General features: G+C 37.0%; 1 protein-coding gene and 1 non-coding gene across 12 annotated transcripts in view; both read right to left on the bottom strand.

Moving 5' to 3' along the window:
• INO80D (INO80 complex subunit D) overlaps window positions 1–17,893 on the bottom strand; it is a 75,394-nt gene that overhangs the window by 39,715 nt on the left and 17,786 nt on the right. For 9 of the 11 annotated variants that reach the window (XM_036253742.1, XM_036253750.1, XM_036253743.1 and 6 more), the window contains 2 exons: window positions 14,036–14,781; window positions 3,155–3,263 (listed from right to left, as the gene is read on the bottom strand). In XM_036253742.1, coding sequence (XP_036109635.1) covers window positions 3,155–3,263; window positions 14,036–14,781 — 855 coding nt within the window. The remainder of the gene's footprint in view (window positions 1–3,154; window positions 3,264–14,035; window positions 14,782–17,893) is intronic. The other 2 variants (XM_036253752.1, XM_036253753.1) reach the window with 2 other exon arrangements.
• LOC118625912 lies at window positions 12,675–12,737 on the bottom strand. The gene has a single exon (XR_004958763.1). It is a non-coding gene; the product is annotated as a U7 small nuclear RNA (small nuclear RNA).

Here is a 17,893-nt window from a genome sequence, read left to right on the forward strand (position 1 = left end):
GCGAGGGTGTGGAGAAAAGGGGACTCTAGTACACTGCTGGTGGGAATGCAGAGTGGTGCAGCCACTATGGAAAACAGTATGGTGTTACCTCAAAAAATTAAAAATTGAACTTCCATTTGACCCAGTGATCCCACTTCTAGGATTATACCCTAAGATTCCTGACACACCAATCAGGAAGAATATATGTACCTCCATGTTCATAGCAACACTATTTACAATAGCTAAGATCTGGAAACAGCCTAAGTGTCCATCAGTAGACGAATGGATAAAAAAGCAGTGGTACATATACACAATGAAGTACTATGCAGTGGTAAGAAGGAAAGATCTCTTATCCTTTGAAACGACATGGAGGGACCTGGAAAGTATTATCCTAAGTGAAATAAACCAAGCAGAAAAAGACAAATACCACATGATCTCACTTATATATGGAATATAATGAACATAACAGTCTGAGGAATACGGTAGACCCAGAAACATGGAAGTAGGGAACAGACTGACATCCCTCAGAAGAGGGGGTGGAAGGAGCTAAACCACAGAACTTATATGCATGTATGCATGACCAATGGACATGGACAACAAAGCCGGGGACGGAGTGGGGGTGGGGTGAGGAGGGGGGTGCCAATGTGGTAAAAAAGGAGAAACATCTGTAACAAAAAAATAAATACTTAAAAAAAAAAAAAGAGTATGTACAGGACCATAAATATATCCAGAATCAAATTAAGTAAAATTAAAAATGTCTATCATCTAATAAAAATTTATCAGGCATACAAAGAAACAGGAAAATAAGACCCATAAGGAAGAGAAAAATCAATCAATAGAAACAGACCCAGAAATGATAGACAATAGAATTAGTAAACCAGGCATCAAAAAATTATTAAAAGTATAGTCCATATATTCAAGAAAGTAGAGTAAATAATGATCATATAAAGGAGAGGCATGAGCCCTGCCCAGTTTGGCTCAGCGGTTGGAGCGTCGGCCTACAGACCAGAGATTCCAGGTTCAGTTCCTGCTAGACCCTGGCGGCTAGGGGCACATACCAAAAAAAAAAAAAAAAAGAGGCATGAAAGATACTAAGACCCAAAAGAATCTTATAGAAATGAAAAATACAATGTCTAATATAAAAAAATATACTGGGTAAGATTAATGGCTGATTAGGTACCACAAAAGAAAAGATTAATGAAGCTGAAGACAGCAATAAAAACTTTCCAAAATGAAACACAGAGAGGAAAAATATACTGAAAAAAATTAACAGGGCATCAGCAAATTGTAGGATCATTTCAAGCAGCCTAAAATAAGTGTAACTAGAGTTTCTCAAATACAAGGAGGAAGAAAAATAACTGAAGAAAACTTGGCCAAAATTTATCCAAATTTGATAAAATGTATAAACCTACAGACCCAAAAGCTCAATTGTACTTCTATTAGAAAGAAAGAAAATGCTAATGGTAAGGAAGGAGTCTTGAATAACATCCAAACTGAACATCAAGAAAGAGAAAAAATATAGTATTCTCCAATATTATCTAGGAGATAGGGAAGGCAAATAAATAAAAAATAAGTCCCAGTAAAGGAAAGAGATGCATCAGACTGTTACAAAGTTAATGACTCTGGCAATTAATAAATCTAACTCTCGTTGCTTTAATTCTACACTCAAGTAAAGCTTTTGACTATATTTTGCTTCCCATGTAGTTTTGCTTAGTGAACATCTGTACTACTTAAAGATTATATGTCTCACTGTAAACTATCTCCCTGAAAACAGTATGTCTCACTGTAAATTGGTATTATGATTTATACATTAGTGTCTAGTGAATCAGTTCCCTAAGCCTCTTCACCTCTGGGTACACTAACAAGTTACATTTTTAAGTCTATATGTGTGTCCACACAATGATACTGTAAAATTCTATGAGCTGGCCTGAGTCAGATAGGTGGTCTCCTCTCTGTCTTGCTGAAAACCTATTCAAACCACAATACTCTTTAAAAAAAAAAAATTAGCTGCGGTTAGAGTGTCAGCCCATGGACCAAAGGGTCGCAGGTTTGATTCCCAGCCAAGAGCACATGCCTGGCTTGCATGTTCGATCTGTCCCTGGTTGGGGTCATGCCAGAGCCAACCAATCCATGTGTCTCTCTCACATCCATGTCTCTCTTTCTCTCTTCCTCCTTTCCACTCTATCTAAAAATCAATTGAAAAAATAACCCCAGGTAAGGATTAACAAAGAAAGACCAGTGTGGCTCAGTGGTTTGAGTGTTGACCCATGCACCAAGAGGTCACTGGTTTGATTCCCAGAGCACATGATTGGTTGTGGGCCCAATCCCCAGTGGGAGGCATGAAGGAGGCGGACAATCGATGTTCTCTCTTATTGATGTTTCTATCTCTCTCTCCCTCTCCCTCTCTCTCTAAAATCAATAAAGAAAAAAAATATTTAAGAAAAAAAAAAAAAAAGACAGAAATTAAACTTGAAAAAAAAATTAGCTGAGTCTTTGAGTTATCTTTTGGCCCAATAAATAAGGATGTATCTCAGCACTGTCACACTGCACCAAGTGAATTCCTATGACTCTAATGCAGCCCCCTGAAAAAAAGACTGGCTTTCTCACTATCACTGAAGGGGCAGTGCATTGATCTATAGCTTACTAATAAAGTAGGTGCCAGAAACCTTTAATGAGATTATCTTGAAAAACATGTTGGTGCATTAGAAATATTCATTACATTAAAATATTAAAGAAAAGATCAATCTTGCAGATGATAGAAGTGAAATAAAAAACACTATTTCCAGCTACTATGGGGGGATAGGGCCAACAAAGAAAAGGAGAAGTCAGAGACTAGGACTTCCAAATAGCCTTGGGACCACAGGCAAGTTCCTTAACCAACCTGGCCCTGATTTCCTCTTCTGTAAAATGAGGAAATAGGCTCAGATAATCATGAAGGTCCCTTTCAATTCAAAATTCTATTACAATTATTTCCTTCCGTGATAACTTGGAAAGGTACAGAAAATTAACCAAGAAAATGTAAGAGTAACTTGCCTCAAACAATATAGTACATTTCTTTCCAAGTAGAATCTACTTTATCTCCTTTACAATAAAACTAGATCCAATAAAATAAAATAAAAATTGCATATATAGGGAGGAATCAATCCTAAGACTGAAAACAAAAAGGAGGACTTACGTGTGTCTTTCATATCTGAGGGTTTCTCGGATGGACCATGCAACCTGGTATGGCGAGGCTTGCTCTGCGTCCTCCAGTTCCTCTCCGCTCTCTTCAGACCAGTCCAACCCTGGTGCAGATGAGATAGTGCAAGTAAGAAAAAAGTTACCTTTATTTAAAATTTAGATAAAAAGCAACTTGAAATATGTGACCCAATACCTATTGCAAGGACTGTTACAGTATGAATAAATGCCTCCTGTTGGGTTTCATCCATCTGACAAGGATATTAATAATGAATATATGACATACACTCAGGTATAAAATAATGACATTAAAACAAAAAAGCTATAGTCCAAGAATGAACTTCTTTTTTTTTTTTGCTCTGTTTTATAATTTTATTTCTCAACTACAACTTACATTCAATATTATTTTGTATTAGTTTCATGTGTACAGCATAATGGTTAGATAATCATATACTTTACAAAGTATTTCCCCTGACATTTCCAGTACCCAGTACCCACCTGTTAACATATAATTATTACAATATCATTGACTATATTCTCTATGCTGTACTTTATATCCCAGTGACTATACTTTAACTACCAATTTATATTTCTCAATTACATCACTCAGTCCCCCAACCACCCTCTCCCTTCTGGTTACCATCAGTTTGTTCTTTGTGTCTATGAGTCTGTTTCAATTTTGGTTGTTCATTTATTTTGTTCTATAGAGTCTACCTGTAAGCGAAATCATGTGGTATTTGTCTTTCTCTGGTTGACTTATTTCACTTAGCATAATACCTTCTAGGTCCATCTATGCTGTCACAACTGATAAAATTTCATTATTTTTTATGGAAGATGAACTTCTTTTATCAGACACTTCACAAATGGAGTAGAAACAACACAAGCAAAGAAAGTTCAAGTAAAAAAAAAAAAGGTAGACTTTGATAAGTATCAAAACAGTACATACTAAAATGTCAGAAAAACAAAATATATTCAAGACGGTAAGAAAAGAAGCGCAGGTAAGACATAAGTCTAATAAAGGTGCCAGTGAAGTCACTCTATACTTCAACAAAGAAGGGCCCTATAATACATTGTCAAAGGTAAAGACACTTCTCCCCCTTTCCCAACACCTCTGGAGGAAAGGGTTCCATGCACTAGGTGGGGCCATTCCCTGGCTCTTGCCTTCTAAAGGAAGAGGAAGAGCAGGATGGCAATATTCTATTTCTAAGGTGGCTTGGGGTTTCTTTTTAATTATTTTAAACAACAGCTGCCCCGTTTTATGTTCCATTTTGAAAAATAAGTTTATAAAGAAAAGTAGAGAAATACAGTATGAACAATGCTTACTTATTTTGTTAAATGCTATTATTTTTAATGACTGGACAATTGTTAGCTTCTAACAGAAAGGTTTTACTTACTCAGAAGTTTTATATCTTGAAGAGGTCTTGATAAATACTGACATTTCATAGCCTAAAATATGACAGCCTGTGGGACTACATTACTTTAATATCCTCATACAGCTATGAAACTTGAATTAGATACCTTGAAAACTAGTATTCTATGTCTTCCTTCTTGAGACACTAAAAAATCGTAAGTTATATTAAAAAGGACTTCACAGTTTTCTTCCATAATTTAAATGTTTGTTTAATTGATTTGTGAAAGAGAAAAACATCAGTGTGAGAGTAAAAGAGATCAGCTGCCTTCTGCATGCCCATGGAGCATCCAGCCCGCAAGCCGGGAAATATGCCCCGACTGAGAACGGAATCGGTGACCCTTTGGTGCATGGGAAGACATACAAGCAATTTAACCACACAGACCAGGGCTTCTTCCATAATTTAAACAAGTTCACATGTGACAAACAGGAAAATTAGAGAAAAAGTAAACTGATGTGCAAACTTTAATGCTTAAAATTAAAGGACATAATGTCACTGGTATAAAGAAACCTCAAATCTAGTTCCAAGATCACTACCTAAAATGTCAGATCATCTTAAACAGTTACTTTTTCTCAACTAAATTACTTAGCCATTTGTGGGTTTTGTTTTTTTTTTTAAGTGAAAAACAAGTGATCCCAAACAACAGCATCAGCTTCAGCATGTTGAAAGGTGAAGTCTTTCAAATACAATGTAGCACTTTAGGCATCTTTGCAAAATGATAACATGAGTTATCTGTAGAAGTTATAATAATTTCTACTAACACACCTAGTACTTTCTCTGAAAAAGTCACAATCTAAATCAAAAGAACTAAAGTGTGTTTTTCCTACTGTAAAATTAACTGTCCAATAAAACAAACCTTTGATCTTGGTTTCATTATCACTAGTTTTAATATAACTTACTGAGATAATCAGCCCAGATAGGATTGCAAAAGCCAATCATAAGACTACATTTTTAAACAGTATTTTTTGCTGACGTGAATGCAAACGATTGGTCGTAATATTGTGTTATAATTTCTGGTTTCTCCAAAATAATCTTTGGTTTGAAAACTTGGGCCCCTAATGTTTTGAGTAAAAAAAAGAAAAAGACAATGCTTTCCTGTAAGTTCTGTTTGAAATTATATAAAATATACCCTCAACACAGTATTCAAAAGTTAAAAAATTATCAGGCATCCAGAAGTAAAAGTAAAAATTCCGTAGATGATCTAGGTAAGTGATAGACTAAGAGGCAAACATTTGGGGGGGGGGGGGGTTAGATTTCTGCCTCAAAACAAACACCTAACAAGTTCCAAACAGATGACCAAAATGTAAATAATAAACAGACTAACAGAAAATGTAGGTGAAATACTCTGGGGATGAAGAGAGTCCAAAAATGGGGAGAAAAACACTGATTCAAAAGGAAGAAATCCTTAAAAAAAAAGAATATATTAAAAATTTTAACTTCTAAATTCCAAAATCATTGTAACAGATATTTAAAAGCAAATAAAAATGGGAGAGAGGGAAAGTATTGTAACAAACATGAAGTATGCATAAAAAGCTCTTACTAATCAATAAAAACGAGAAACATGTCATTAAAAATGAATAAAAAATTGAAAAGGCAAAATAAATAAGAAATACAAATGTCCAAAAAAAACTACATAATCAAATATTCAAAATTCTATTAATCCAAAATAGCATTTTTCTCACTCCAAGTATGGTCCAAAGATCCCTAGGTGTCCCTGAAACTCTCTCAAGGGAGTTCCTTAGCTCAACACTATCTTCAAAATAACACTAAGATGTTAGTTGTCTTTTTCACTGTGTTGATATTTACACTAGTGATTAAAAAAACCACAGCCAAAAACATGATGGGTAAAACTGCTGGCACCTTAGCATGAATCAAGGCAGTGGCACCAAACTGTACTACTAATAGCCATTACATGTTTCACACCAGGGCTTGCAGTTAAATGAACAAAAAAAGTTTTAGGAATGTCCTTGATAAAGCACCTGTTTATTAAAGATTGTTTATTTCATTAAATCTCCATTCTTTTTTTTTTTTTAATTTATTTTTTATTGATTAATTTTTGTTACAGATGATTCTCCTTTTTCCCCCCACTGATTCCTCCCTTAAATCTCCATTCTTGAGTACATGTCTTTATAACATTCTGTGTGACTAAATGTGAAGTATATATAAAGCACCTCTGTTGCATAGAAAAAAATGTGATGGGCCCAGCCAGGATGGCTCAGTGGTTGAGCGTCAACCCATGCACCAAGAGGTTGCAAGTTCAATTCTTGGTCAGGACACATGCCCGGGTTGTGGTTCAAATCCCCAATAGCGGACATGAATGAGGCAGCCAATCAATGTTCTCTTTCATCAATGTTTCTCTCTCTCTTTCTCTCCCTCTCCCTTCCTCTCTCTCTCAAATCAATAAAGAAAAAAATATATGATGGTTGTCTTGAGGAAAGGTACTTGCATGACTGTCTTAATTGTAACCTAAACTTGCTGGGGTTTTTTCCCACTCAAACTATGGTTATTAAGACTTAGCTATGTGGCAGTCATTTTTTTTCTAAAATGAACACAATGAATCTATCACTTCAAGTAAAACAATGAACAGTATTTGTTGCCAATATAAAATTCAAATTTTTACCTGAAAGCTTGATATTTTTTTTGAAAATTTGAATTCATCTCCGAGAGTATGATAATTTCCTAATAGACTTTTCTGATGAGACTGGTGGTAATGTTAACACATATAGTTTAACATTTTTATATAATAAAAAATGTCAATATTTGGAACATCTGTATAACTCGGTAAATCATAATTTTCCAAATGACCAACCCATGATACTATAAAATCTTGCCTGGGTAAAAGATCCACTCAAAGTACAAGGTAAATAAATGGATTTTAGTGTAACAGTATGTAAAATTCCTTGATATGATTGCAAATTCCACAATGTAACTACTGTTTAAGAAACTACCACTTGGCAGTTTGGGTACAGAATCAAACAAGAATATCCACAATTATTTGAAAAAAAGCTACTGAAGTATTCCTTCCTTTTCCAACTACAAATGTGTAAGGCCACATTTTCATCTACTAACCAAAACAGCATATAACAACAGAATGAATACAAAAGCAAATATGAGAATCCAGCCATCTTCACATTATATTTATTTTGGAAAACAGTTATTTTTCATAAAAAGAACATGTTAACATGATGAGCGTTTTATTTTTAAATGAATTATTTTTAAAATTTCTCAGTTTTAATTTCTAATTTAGTAAATATAAATAGCTATAGCTCATATAACACAAAGATCTATGGTGCCCTCAGTAATTTTTAAGAATGTAAAGGGGCCCTGGCTGGCGTTGCTTGGTTGGTTGAGCAACATCCATGTACCAAAGGTCACTGGTTTGATTCCCAGTCAGGGCACATGCCCAGGTTACAAGGCTTGATCTCATGTGGGAGCCAGCCAATTAATGTTTCTCTCACATTGATGTCTCTCTCTCTCTCTCCCTCTCCCTTTCTCTCTCTAAAATCAATAAAAACATATATATTTTTTTAAAAAAAGGATTCCAAAATGGCGGCAGAGTGAATGGAAGCTACACAGACCATCTCCCAGGACCAAACTGGAATTACAACTAAAATAAAGACAAATCGTCAGGAAAAAGAAACAGAAAATCAGCGTGGGAGGATCATATAACCAGGGACACTGACTCAATCCTGGTAGGCTTGCGAGGACGCGGGAGGGGCCCGGGAGCCCAGAGACTGCAGCGGCCTTAGCCGTGAGCGCCCTCGGGTTACACTCCCCAGTGGCTCCACAGCGCAAAGCAGGGACAGAGGCTAACATAGCAGCAGCCACTCACCTTGGGCTCCGGCAGAGGGAGGGTGGACTGGACTGGAGCTGTGTGGGGACACTCGGGGTTTGGAGGGTGCTCAGAGCTTTTGCTGAGTGCAGCCACGCAGGACTGTGGTCATCTTATTCCTCCCAGGGCTCTGGGGAGAGGCAGTGGCCCCTCCCTCGGAGATTCAACCCCACCCAGTGACCACTGAAATGCTAATTGTGGCTCATTAACAACCAGCATCTGCCCCACCCTCGGGAAATCCCCTTACTCTGAACACCTGAGAGAGTTTTTCATTCAACTGAGAACACAAGGCTCTTCAAGTAACCTGGACTAATAGCCTCCAGGCAAAAAGCTAGAGAATAACTGAACAATTCCTGGGCTTGCAACTTTGCCCAGGAAAGTAGGATTTAACAGTAGGTGTTTAACATGGGTCCTCCCACGCTCATCCAAACCCAGTAGAGGGAGCCACGAAGAGCAGAATTCCAACACCCACAGGGAAAATTTGGCAGGCTCCAAAGCCCACTGACATAGCCAAAATGGTGAAACAAAGAAACAAATGCCATTTGAAAGAACAAGAGACCTCTACCGAAGAAGAGATAAATGAGGTGCAGTTAAGCAAGTTAACAGAACTAGAATTCACAGCCATGATGATGAGGAAGCTCAACAGCATGAGTAAGGACATCAACACCATGAGTAAAGACAAAGAAATGTTGCAAATCAACCAACTGGAAATTAAAAACCACCAAGAGCCCTGACAGGTTTGGCTCAGCTGTCAAAGCATCGGCCTGCGGTCCAGAGAGACCCGGGTTCAGTTCCCACTAAGGGCATGTACCATGGTTGCAGTTTGTTCCCAGTCCGGGTTGGGTCGTGTAGGAGGCAGCCACTCGATGTGTCCCTTTCACATCAATGTTTCTCTTTCTTTCTCTCTCTCCCTCTCTATCCGTCCTACTCCTGTCTGAACAAAAAAATGGAAAAATGTCCCTGGGTGAGGATAAAAAAAAAAAAAAAATCCAGCATCCATTTCTGATAAAAACGCTCAGCAATGTGAGGATAGAGGGATCATATCTCGACATAATAAAGGCCATATATGAAAGACCTACAGCCAGCATCATACTCAATGGGCAGAAATTAAAAGCATTTCCCTTAAGAACAGGAACAAGACAGGGATGCCCACTTTCACCATTCTTATTTAACATAGTACTGGAAGTCTTAGCCACAGCAATCAGACATGAAGTAAAAATAAAAGGGATCCAAATTGGAAAGGAGGAAGTGAAACTGTCATTATTCGCAGATGACATGATATTGTACATAGAAAACCCTAAAGACTCCATCAAAAATCTACTAGACTTAATAAATCAATTTGGCAAAACACAGGAAAAAATGAACACATGGGACTACATCAAACTAAAAAGCTTCTGCACAGCAAAAGAAACGACCATCAAAATGGAAAGGCAAAACACTGTATGGGAGAGCATCACTGCCAATGATACATCAGATAAGGGGTTAATTTCCAAAATATATAGAGTGCTTATACAACTCAACAAAAGGAAGACAAAGAACCCAATTAAAATATGGGCAGAGGAGCTGAATAGACACCTCTCCAAACAGGACATACAAATGGCCAAGAGACATATGAAGAAATGCTCAACATCACTAATCATCAGAGAGATGCAAATTAAAACAACCATGAGGCCAGTTTGGCTCAGCGGTTGGAGCGTCGGCCTGCGGTACAGAGAGACCCGGGTTCGGTTCCCGCTGAGGGCATGTACCTCGGTTGCAGTTTGTCCCCGGTCCTGGTTGGTCGTGCGGGTGGCAGCCACTCGATGTGTCCCTTCACATCGATATTTCTCTCTCTCTCTCTCCCTCTCTCCCCCTCCCGCTCTATCTGAACAAAAAAATGGAAAAATGTCCTCGGGTGAGGATTAAAAAAAAAACACACACAAAAAAAAACCAACCATGAGGTATCACCTCACACCTGTCAGAATGGCTGCTGTCAACAAATCATCAAACAACAAGTGTTGGCGAGGGTGTGGAGAAAAGGGGACTCTAGTACACTGCTGGTGGGAATGCAGAGTGGTGCAGCCACTATGGAAAACAATATGGTGTTACCTCAAAAAATTAAAAATTGAACTTCTATTTGACCCAGTGATCCCACTTCTAGGAATATATCCTAAGAACCCTGAAATACCAATCAGAAAGACTCTATGTACCCCCATGTTCATAGCAGCACAATGTACAATAGCTAAGATCTGGAAACAGCCCAAGTGTCCATCAGTAGACGAATGGATAAAAAAGCAGTGGTACATATACATAATGGAGTACTATGCAGCTGTAAGAAAGAAAGATCTGCCCTGGCCGGTTTGGCTCAGCGGTTAGAGCGTCGGCCTGCGGTCCTGAGAAAGAAAGATCTCTTATCCTTTGAAATGACATGGAGGAACCTGGAAAGTATTATCCTAAGCGAAACAAGCCAAGCAGAAAAAGACAATACCACATGATCTCACTTATTTGTGGAATATAATGAACATAACAGTCTGAGGAATAGGGAGACGTAGAAGTAGGTTATAGACTGACAACCCTCAGAAGAGGGGGTCTTGGGGGAGGGAAAAGATAAACCCCAGAACTTATGTGCATGTACACATAACTAATGGACACAGACAATAAAGCTGGAGACAGGGTGGGGGGTATGGGGAGGAGAGTGTCAATGGGGAAAAAAAGGAGAAACATCTGTAACAAAAATAATAATAAAAAAAAAAGTGTAAAGGGATTCTAAGGCCAAAAATTTGAGAAACACTAATATAAGTTATGCAAATTAAAGCAAAATTTCTATCAAATTTGCAAATGTAAAATAATAATAATAATATTATCTAATATCCATGGCTACAAAGATGTACAGAAGCTGTCATTCTCATACATGTCAAAAGCGTACACTGACAAAATTCTGAAGGAGAATTTGGCAACACATTATCAAAAACCTTTTTAAAAATGCTAAAGCTTGCCCTGGCCGATTTGGCTCAGCAGTTAGTGTCAGCCTGCGGTACAGAGAGACCCGGGTTCGGTTCCCGCTAAGGGCACGTACCTCGGTTGCAGTTTGTCCCTGGCCCTGGTTGGTCGGGCGGGTGGCAGCCACTCGATGTGTCCCTTTCACGTCGATGTTTCTCTCTCCCTCTCTTCCTCTCTCTCCCTCCCACTCTATCTGAACAAAAAATGGAAAAATGTCATCGGGTGAGGATGAAAAACTAAATACAAATAAAAAATAAATAAAATAAAATAAAAATGCTAAAGCTTGAAATCAGCAATTCTGCTTCTAGGACTCTAATTGAAGGAAAAAATTTAGAGAGATGACAGTAATTATTTTACTACAAGGCTATATAACTAACAATACTTTATAATGATATAAACTGGAAATGACTTAAATTAGAAAAGGTGTTCAAGTTCAGCTGTGACAAATTATGTTGTGTATGAAAAATGTATAATAATTGATAATATATTACCAAAAATTTTAAAACAGGTTACAAAACTGTATGTATAGCAGGAACCCAATTTTATATATCTGAAAAAATAAAGTAAGGCATTAACAAATAAGCATTAATAAGGTTTGGGCTATTTTAATCTATTATTTTTGTTTATATTTTCAAGTTTTGTTTTGTTTTTTTAAATGTATTTTAGAGAGAGGGGAAGAGAGAGAGATATAGAAACACGTATGTGAGAGAGAAACATCAATCAGCTGCCTCCTGCACGCCCCCTACTGGGGATTGAGCCCAAAAGCCGGGCATGTGTCCTGACTGGGAAGTGAACCTGGACCTCTCAGTCCATGAGACAACTCTCAATCCTCTCAAGCCAGGCTATTTGTTTTTTTAATTAACAAAAGTCATACATGGTTCAGTAATAGTTGAAACAATATAAAGCTATATAAGAAGAGTTATCATTCCCATCTACTTAAAAACACACTCTATCCAATTCCATCTTCTTGTGGTTGCCAATGTTAAGGTTCCAGAAGTGTGCATCCATTCACACTTTAACTATATTCATACCTAACAGGCAGACATCTATCCATATACTCAAAAAACAGATATATTGAGGTACCTTGTTTACTTACTTTATTTTTACAAAAATAAGATACTACAATGCCTCTTGATTTTTTTCTACTTGTTAATATATATCATGGTACAGCCAAGTAAAAGGCATAGATTTCATTCATTCTCTTTTTACAATAACTGCATAATTCTTCATAAAACCTGTACCATAATTTACTCAAGATTTCCCATTGGTTATAAAGATTGTTTACAGATTTTTTTTTTTAGGACCTTCTGGTGAAAACCAGAAGACCTACTAGACAAATTCAAAAAGAGCTGTAAGCACTATGTTTGCAGATTTTTAATATTGAGAGCAATGCTGCAATAAATATCTCTGAACACAGATCCTGACATTCTGATTATTTTTATAAGATAGAGTCCCCCTATGAGTTTGCTGGCTATATATATGCTTTGAATTAGCAAATACTGTCACATTACCCATCAGCAATGTATGCGATCCCATGTTCTCATCAACGCTGGACATAATTTTTGCAAACAAATCTGAGGATAATTCATTGTTATTTTAATTTACATTTCCCGCCTGCTTTGGGGATTCAGACTTTCATTTATTTATTGACTACTTATATTTTTTCTTCCTCTATTCCCATCCTTTCCCAATTTTTCTACTGCCGTCATGTCATGCAAATTTTTCCTCAGGTCAGAATCACAGCTCACACCATATTCAAGAATAAGTTCCAAATGAATTAAAGGTTTAAATGATTAAAAACAATCAAACTGTTCATATAAAATATCTTTATCAACTTGGGATCAGAGAGACTTTCTTAAGCAAGAACACTCAGAAGCAACAACAACAAAAAATAGACATTTGACTATATTAAAGTTTTATCTGTACTTTTTCACTTTTAAATCATGAACAAGTATTGCTTTGGGCATTTTTTTTAAGTTTTCCTTTTTAAACTGTTGCTAGAGCCCCACCAGTGTGACTCAGTGGATTGAGCACTGTCCCATGGACTGAGAAGTCCCAGTTCAATTCCTGGGCAGGTCACATGCCCAGGTTTTGGGCTCGGTTCCCACAGGGGGCGTGCAGAAGACAGTAGATTGACGTCTCTCTCTGACATTGATTTTTCTATCTCTCTCTCCCTTTCTCTCTAAAAAAATCAATAAAAACATATTTAAAAATTAAAAAAAAAAAAAACTGTTGATAGATCTTAAAAATGTTATCATTATTCCAAAGTCCCATGATAAGACATGTAGAAAACTTCATTGGACACACAGGTGCTGAGACCACAGAGGCATACAATCAAACATAACTGCCTTTGAATATTGCTGCTGCTACTACTATTATTACTACTGCTGCTGCTGCTGCTACTGGAAGCTATAACTGGAAATCTAAATTCCCAACTCCCATTTCTGTATCCTGTTCACCAAGTATTATCCTCTCCAGTAAGCAGCACATTTACTTTAAGGTGTCTACCTAAATTTACAGACTCTTCTATTGGGACACTCTGTCCAAGTGTTCTTCTACCCCATCACACATGTGGTAGTTATGAAAATAAAGCCTCGTGCAAAAGGGCACATGTTGTCGTATCATATATATGATATACATGGTACAATAGATAACTCACCTAAATGGGGAAACAGATCAGTATCCAACTGATGTTTTTGGGTGCACAGTTTCACCAGTCTCTGCAGTCGACTTATACAAGAGAAGTGTGGAGAGAAGGCTGTGGCTTTCATAAGGACCCGGTCAGTCCTGGGTGGGTCCACGACAGGAGCCCTACTGGATGGCAGGAGGGGCAGAGGCCTCTTGTGAGACAACTGCCTCGCTTGTGCTATAGTGTGTGTGGTGGGGGCCACTCCCTGCATTGGTAGGCTGGTGTTCTGAGGTTGAGGTGACTTGCAGACTAAACCCTGCGGTGGCGCTGGAGGTTTTATAGAAGTGGATAAAGGTGACAGGTTGGAGTGCTGCTGTGGAGGCTGCTGCTGTGAAGGTGCAGGAGGGGGACTAAAGTGCTCTTGTCGAACTTTTAAAATCTCTGTCTCTCTCTGGCGCTGACGATTCTGGGCCAACTTGCTCTGCAACTTCTTTCTCACAGTTGCACCTTTCTTTAGGTCATCATCTTCCTCGTTGAAAGCAAATGGGTCTTCCAACTCAGTTTCCAGGTAGTGGAGAGGGACCCTTGCCCCTGGTGGAGAGAGGGACATTCCATCCAGTCCGTTGGGCATCTTCAAGGCCAATGTGGGCACCGTTAGGCTAAAGGCCATGGTATCCATCTGGTGCCTGACCTTTACCTCATCTATAGGATCATTCTTTTTCTTCCTCTCTTTTTTCGGGATAAAGCCAAGTACCTGCAAGTGGCTGTTGCAGTACCTTGAAAAACATACACATACATGGGAAAGCATTCATGATACATATTAAGAAAAGTAAAATATAAGACTACATTTTATAAAATGTGAATCCTACTAATACATTAAAAATGCACGACTAGAGTAACTCTTGACATTCATGAATTGCATACACGCAATTTCTACTACTCTGAAGCAATCCCCTAAGTCTGTGAAATTTTCCTGAAGCAAATGTGTGAACTATACACATGCAGAGGCTGCCAGACAAGTCATTCAAATAGTGAGTGGCCCAGATATTGCTTCTCACACTGCTGTTATTCTGTATTCATACCAAACAATGTTAACTCATCAAGAGTCACTTAAAATTCTCTTATGGAGAAAAAATATGTATGTTCCAATGCCACACAGAGAATAGATTCATAAAGCTGTGACCAACAAGAGAAAGGGCTTCAGGGATTACTGTACTAAGAAGCTTCCCAATCAGAGTAAATGGTTTTCGTTGTTCTCAACTCACTTTCAAATTCACAAATGGATTAGTTTTCTTAGTGAAGAAAAGTGAGGCGGGGTATTTTTTTAAATTTAAGAATCAGTCTTTCCTGGTCATTTATGCGTGAGCAGCCTGAACTGGTAAATGAGGCTACTATGAGCCTCATCACATAATACAGCAGAGGCTGATCGCATGTACAGTCCTCCCCCAACCTCACTCTCCCCACTCCAGCCACTCGGCAGCGCTATCGCAGTAGTCTGAACTCTAAAACTCTGCCTCTGCCGAAAGAGGAAATTCTTCATAACTAGAATAAGGACAGCTTACCAGCATTTAAAATAAGTATGCAAATGTGAATTTCTAGTCTAAAAGAATTAGTATACAGGGGAGTAACTGCTGATGGGGTTCTTCTGGGGGGGAGAAAATGCTGTAAAATTAGACTGCGGTGATGGTTGCACAACCCTGGGAATATACTATAAATACTGAATTGTATACTGTAAATGGGTGAACTGTATGGGATGTGAATTATATCTTAATTAAATTGTTTTAGAAAATAAACATACAGATAACAAGAAATTTTCTTGACAAATATATACATACTAGTACAACTATACATAAAATTAAAGCAAACTTAAATTTAGAATATTATACACAATAACCAACTTAATATGACCACTTACCTCAGAGAAACCAAGGCTACAGTAATGAGCCTTAGCTCAGAAAATGAGCTTTACTTTATAATTATACCAGTACTTCTACTGAGCATAACACTATTCTATTTCAAAAAGCTGGACTCCCCTAAATTAGCATTTATAAGGCACACCAGACAAGTTAGACACCAGATATCAAGAAGCTTCCCCTAGCTGACCACTAATCAGATAATTTTGTCAATGAAAAGTCCTTGGAAACTGTTTTTTTCTGAAACAATACATAAACCATCTCAAATCCCTAAGTGGTCAAGGAGTAACTACATCAACAATAATGAAAGTATATTTTCAAAAGAATATTAATCTTTTCCACACTATGTCATGCAGTATAGCTACAACTGTATCTATTCACAGTTTAGTAAATATTATTACATGAATTCTACCTGCATTTCTTGAGGTAACATAAGAATATTACCTTCTGCTAAAGTCTACTTTAATCTATTTTCAAACAACCCTACAAATAAATAAATAAATACCATCTGCATCCATATGTTCTTGGACCAATTTTGAAAAATATATATATATATTAGAACTTAAGTATATCTTCTCTTGACATAGCAACACAAAAATCCTTACCCTTTATCTTGTTCTAAAAGAAGAAATTACTTAGACTATAAAGGTGAAGACATATGATTCACAGAATATTTTGGACAAATTCAGAGTGACTCACTTTACTTCTTGCTATAAGCTATAATACTTGCTTCAGCTGAAATGAAAAAGTATCCAAGATTGACAACTGCAACTATGATAAACTGAATTTAAGACTAAATTATAGAAATGTGCTTATTCTTGAAGTAGAAAAATAATCCAAGTTCTTCCATTCTTTAACTTTAAAAAGGGCAGGGTAAGAAATTATCAATTTCAATCTGCTAAAACCAAATGGACAGATATGTTTACCCCAATACAGTGGTCCCTTTCTCACCTGAGATTAAAATTTTATTCCTTGCCTCACTAAGCAGCTGTTTCTAACTTTCGGGTATTGTAATTTGAGGCCGTTAAGTGCTCATTAGAAATTCTAACAGAGTATTCCCAAATCACCACATTATACTATGCCCAATTTGGTGGGATCTCTATCAACACAAATTATTTATTTCACTCTAAAAGTGTAAAAATTGCTCACCATGACATACAAAATGCATATTTCTCTTCAAACAATTTATGCAGGTGACATTTGTTTATTATAGGAATAAAGATGACCTTTTTTACTTCTACACATTCTAAGAGGGACGTAAAAAGTTCAATTTTCTACCTAAAGATAACAAGTATTTGAAACTTTCTTGTACAGTAAGCATGCATCCCTCTGCAATACCCTGCAATGGTCGACATGGTTTCTGGAGAACGCAAGAAAGAGACTGTGTGTGAAATATAGTGTGAATTTTCCTACAAATATGAAAGATGAACAACCAATATGATACTTCTTTAAAACCACCTCCCTGTTTTATTTAATTCAGTAAAGCATAAATTCATAATTCTAGTGATAAAACCTATCCTTACTATGAAAATACAGTTTCTAATTTATAGTAAACATACTCTATATAGAACTCTCTTTAACCAAAAGAGGCAAGATTATTAAACAATGCCAAATACTGTTTAGAAGTCTGATAAAAAGTAAATCTGAGTGATTGAAGTATTCATTCTTTTGAGTAATTCTTTTTCAATAAGTACATACCCTTTGCTACCCTTTCAAGCACAGATTTTAAAATTCAAAAATTATTATCATGCTTACAATGCTTAAGTAATTCCTATAAATTTTCTCATTTAGGCAGATGACAAAACTAAGTATAGAAGTCAGAAACACTTTATAAGTCTGAAAACTAAACACATCACTACCAAGACTTTAAGCAACAACTTTAAAGGGGAAATTTAAAAAAAAAAATAACCCAAAAAGTCTATTAAATCAATATAAAAACACTCAAAAATACTTTTCAAATGCTTCTCCAAATTTA

This window comes from Molossus molossus, unplaced genomic scaffold, assembly GCF_014108415.1.
Source record: "Molossus molossus isolate mMolMol1 unplaced genomic scaffold, mMolMol1.p scaffold_m16_p_11, whole genome shotgun sequence".
Classification (NCBI taxonomy): domain Eukaryota; kingdom Metazoa; phylum Chordata; class Mammalia; order Chiroptera; family Molossidae; genus Molossus; species Molossus molossus.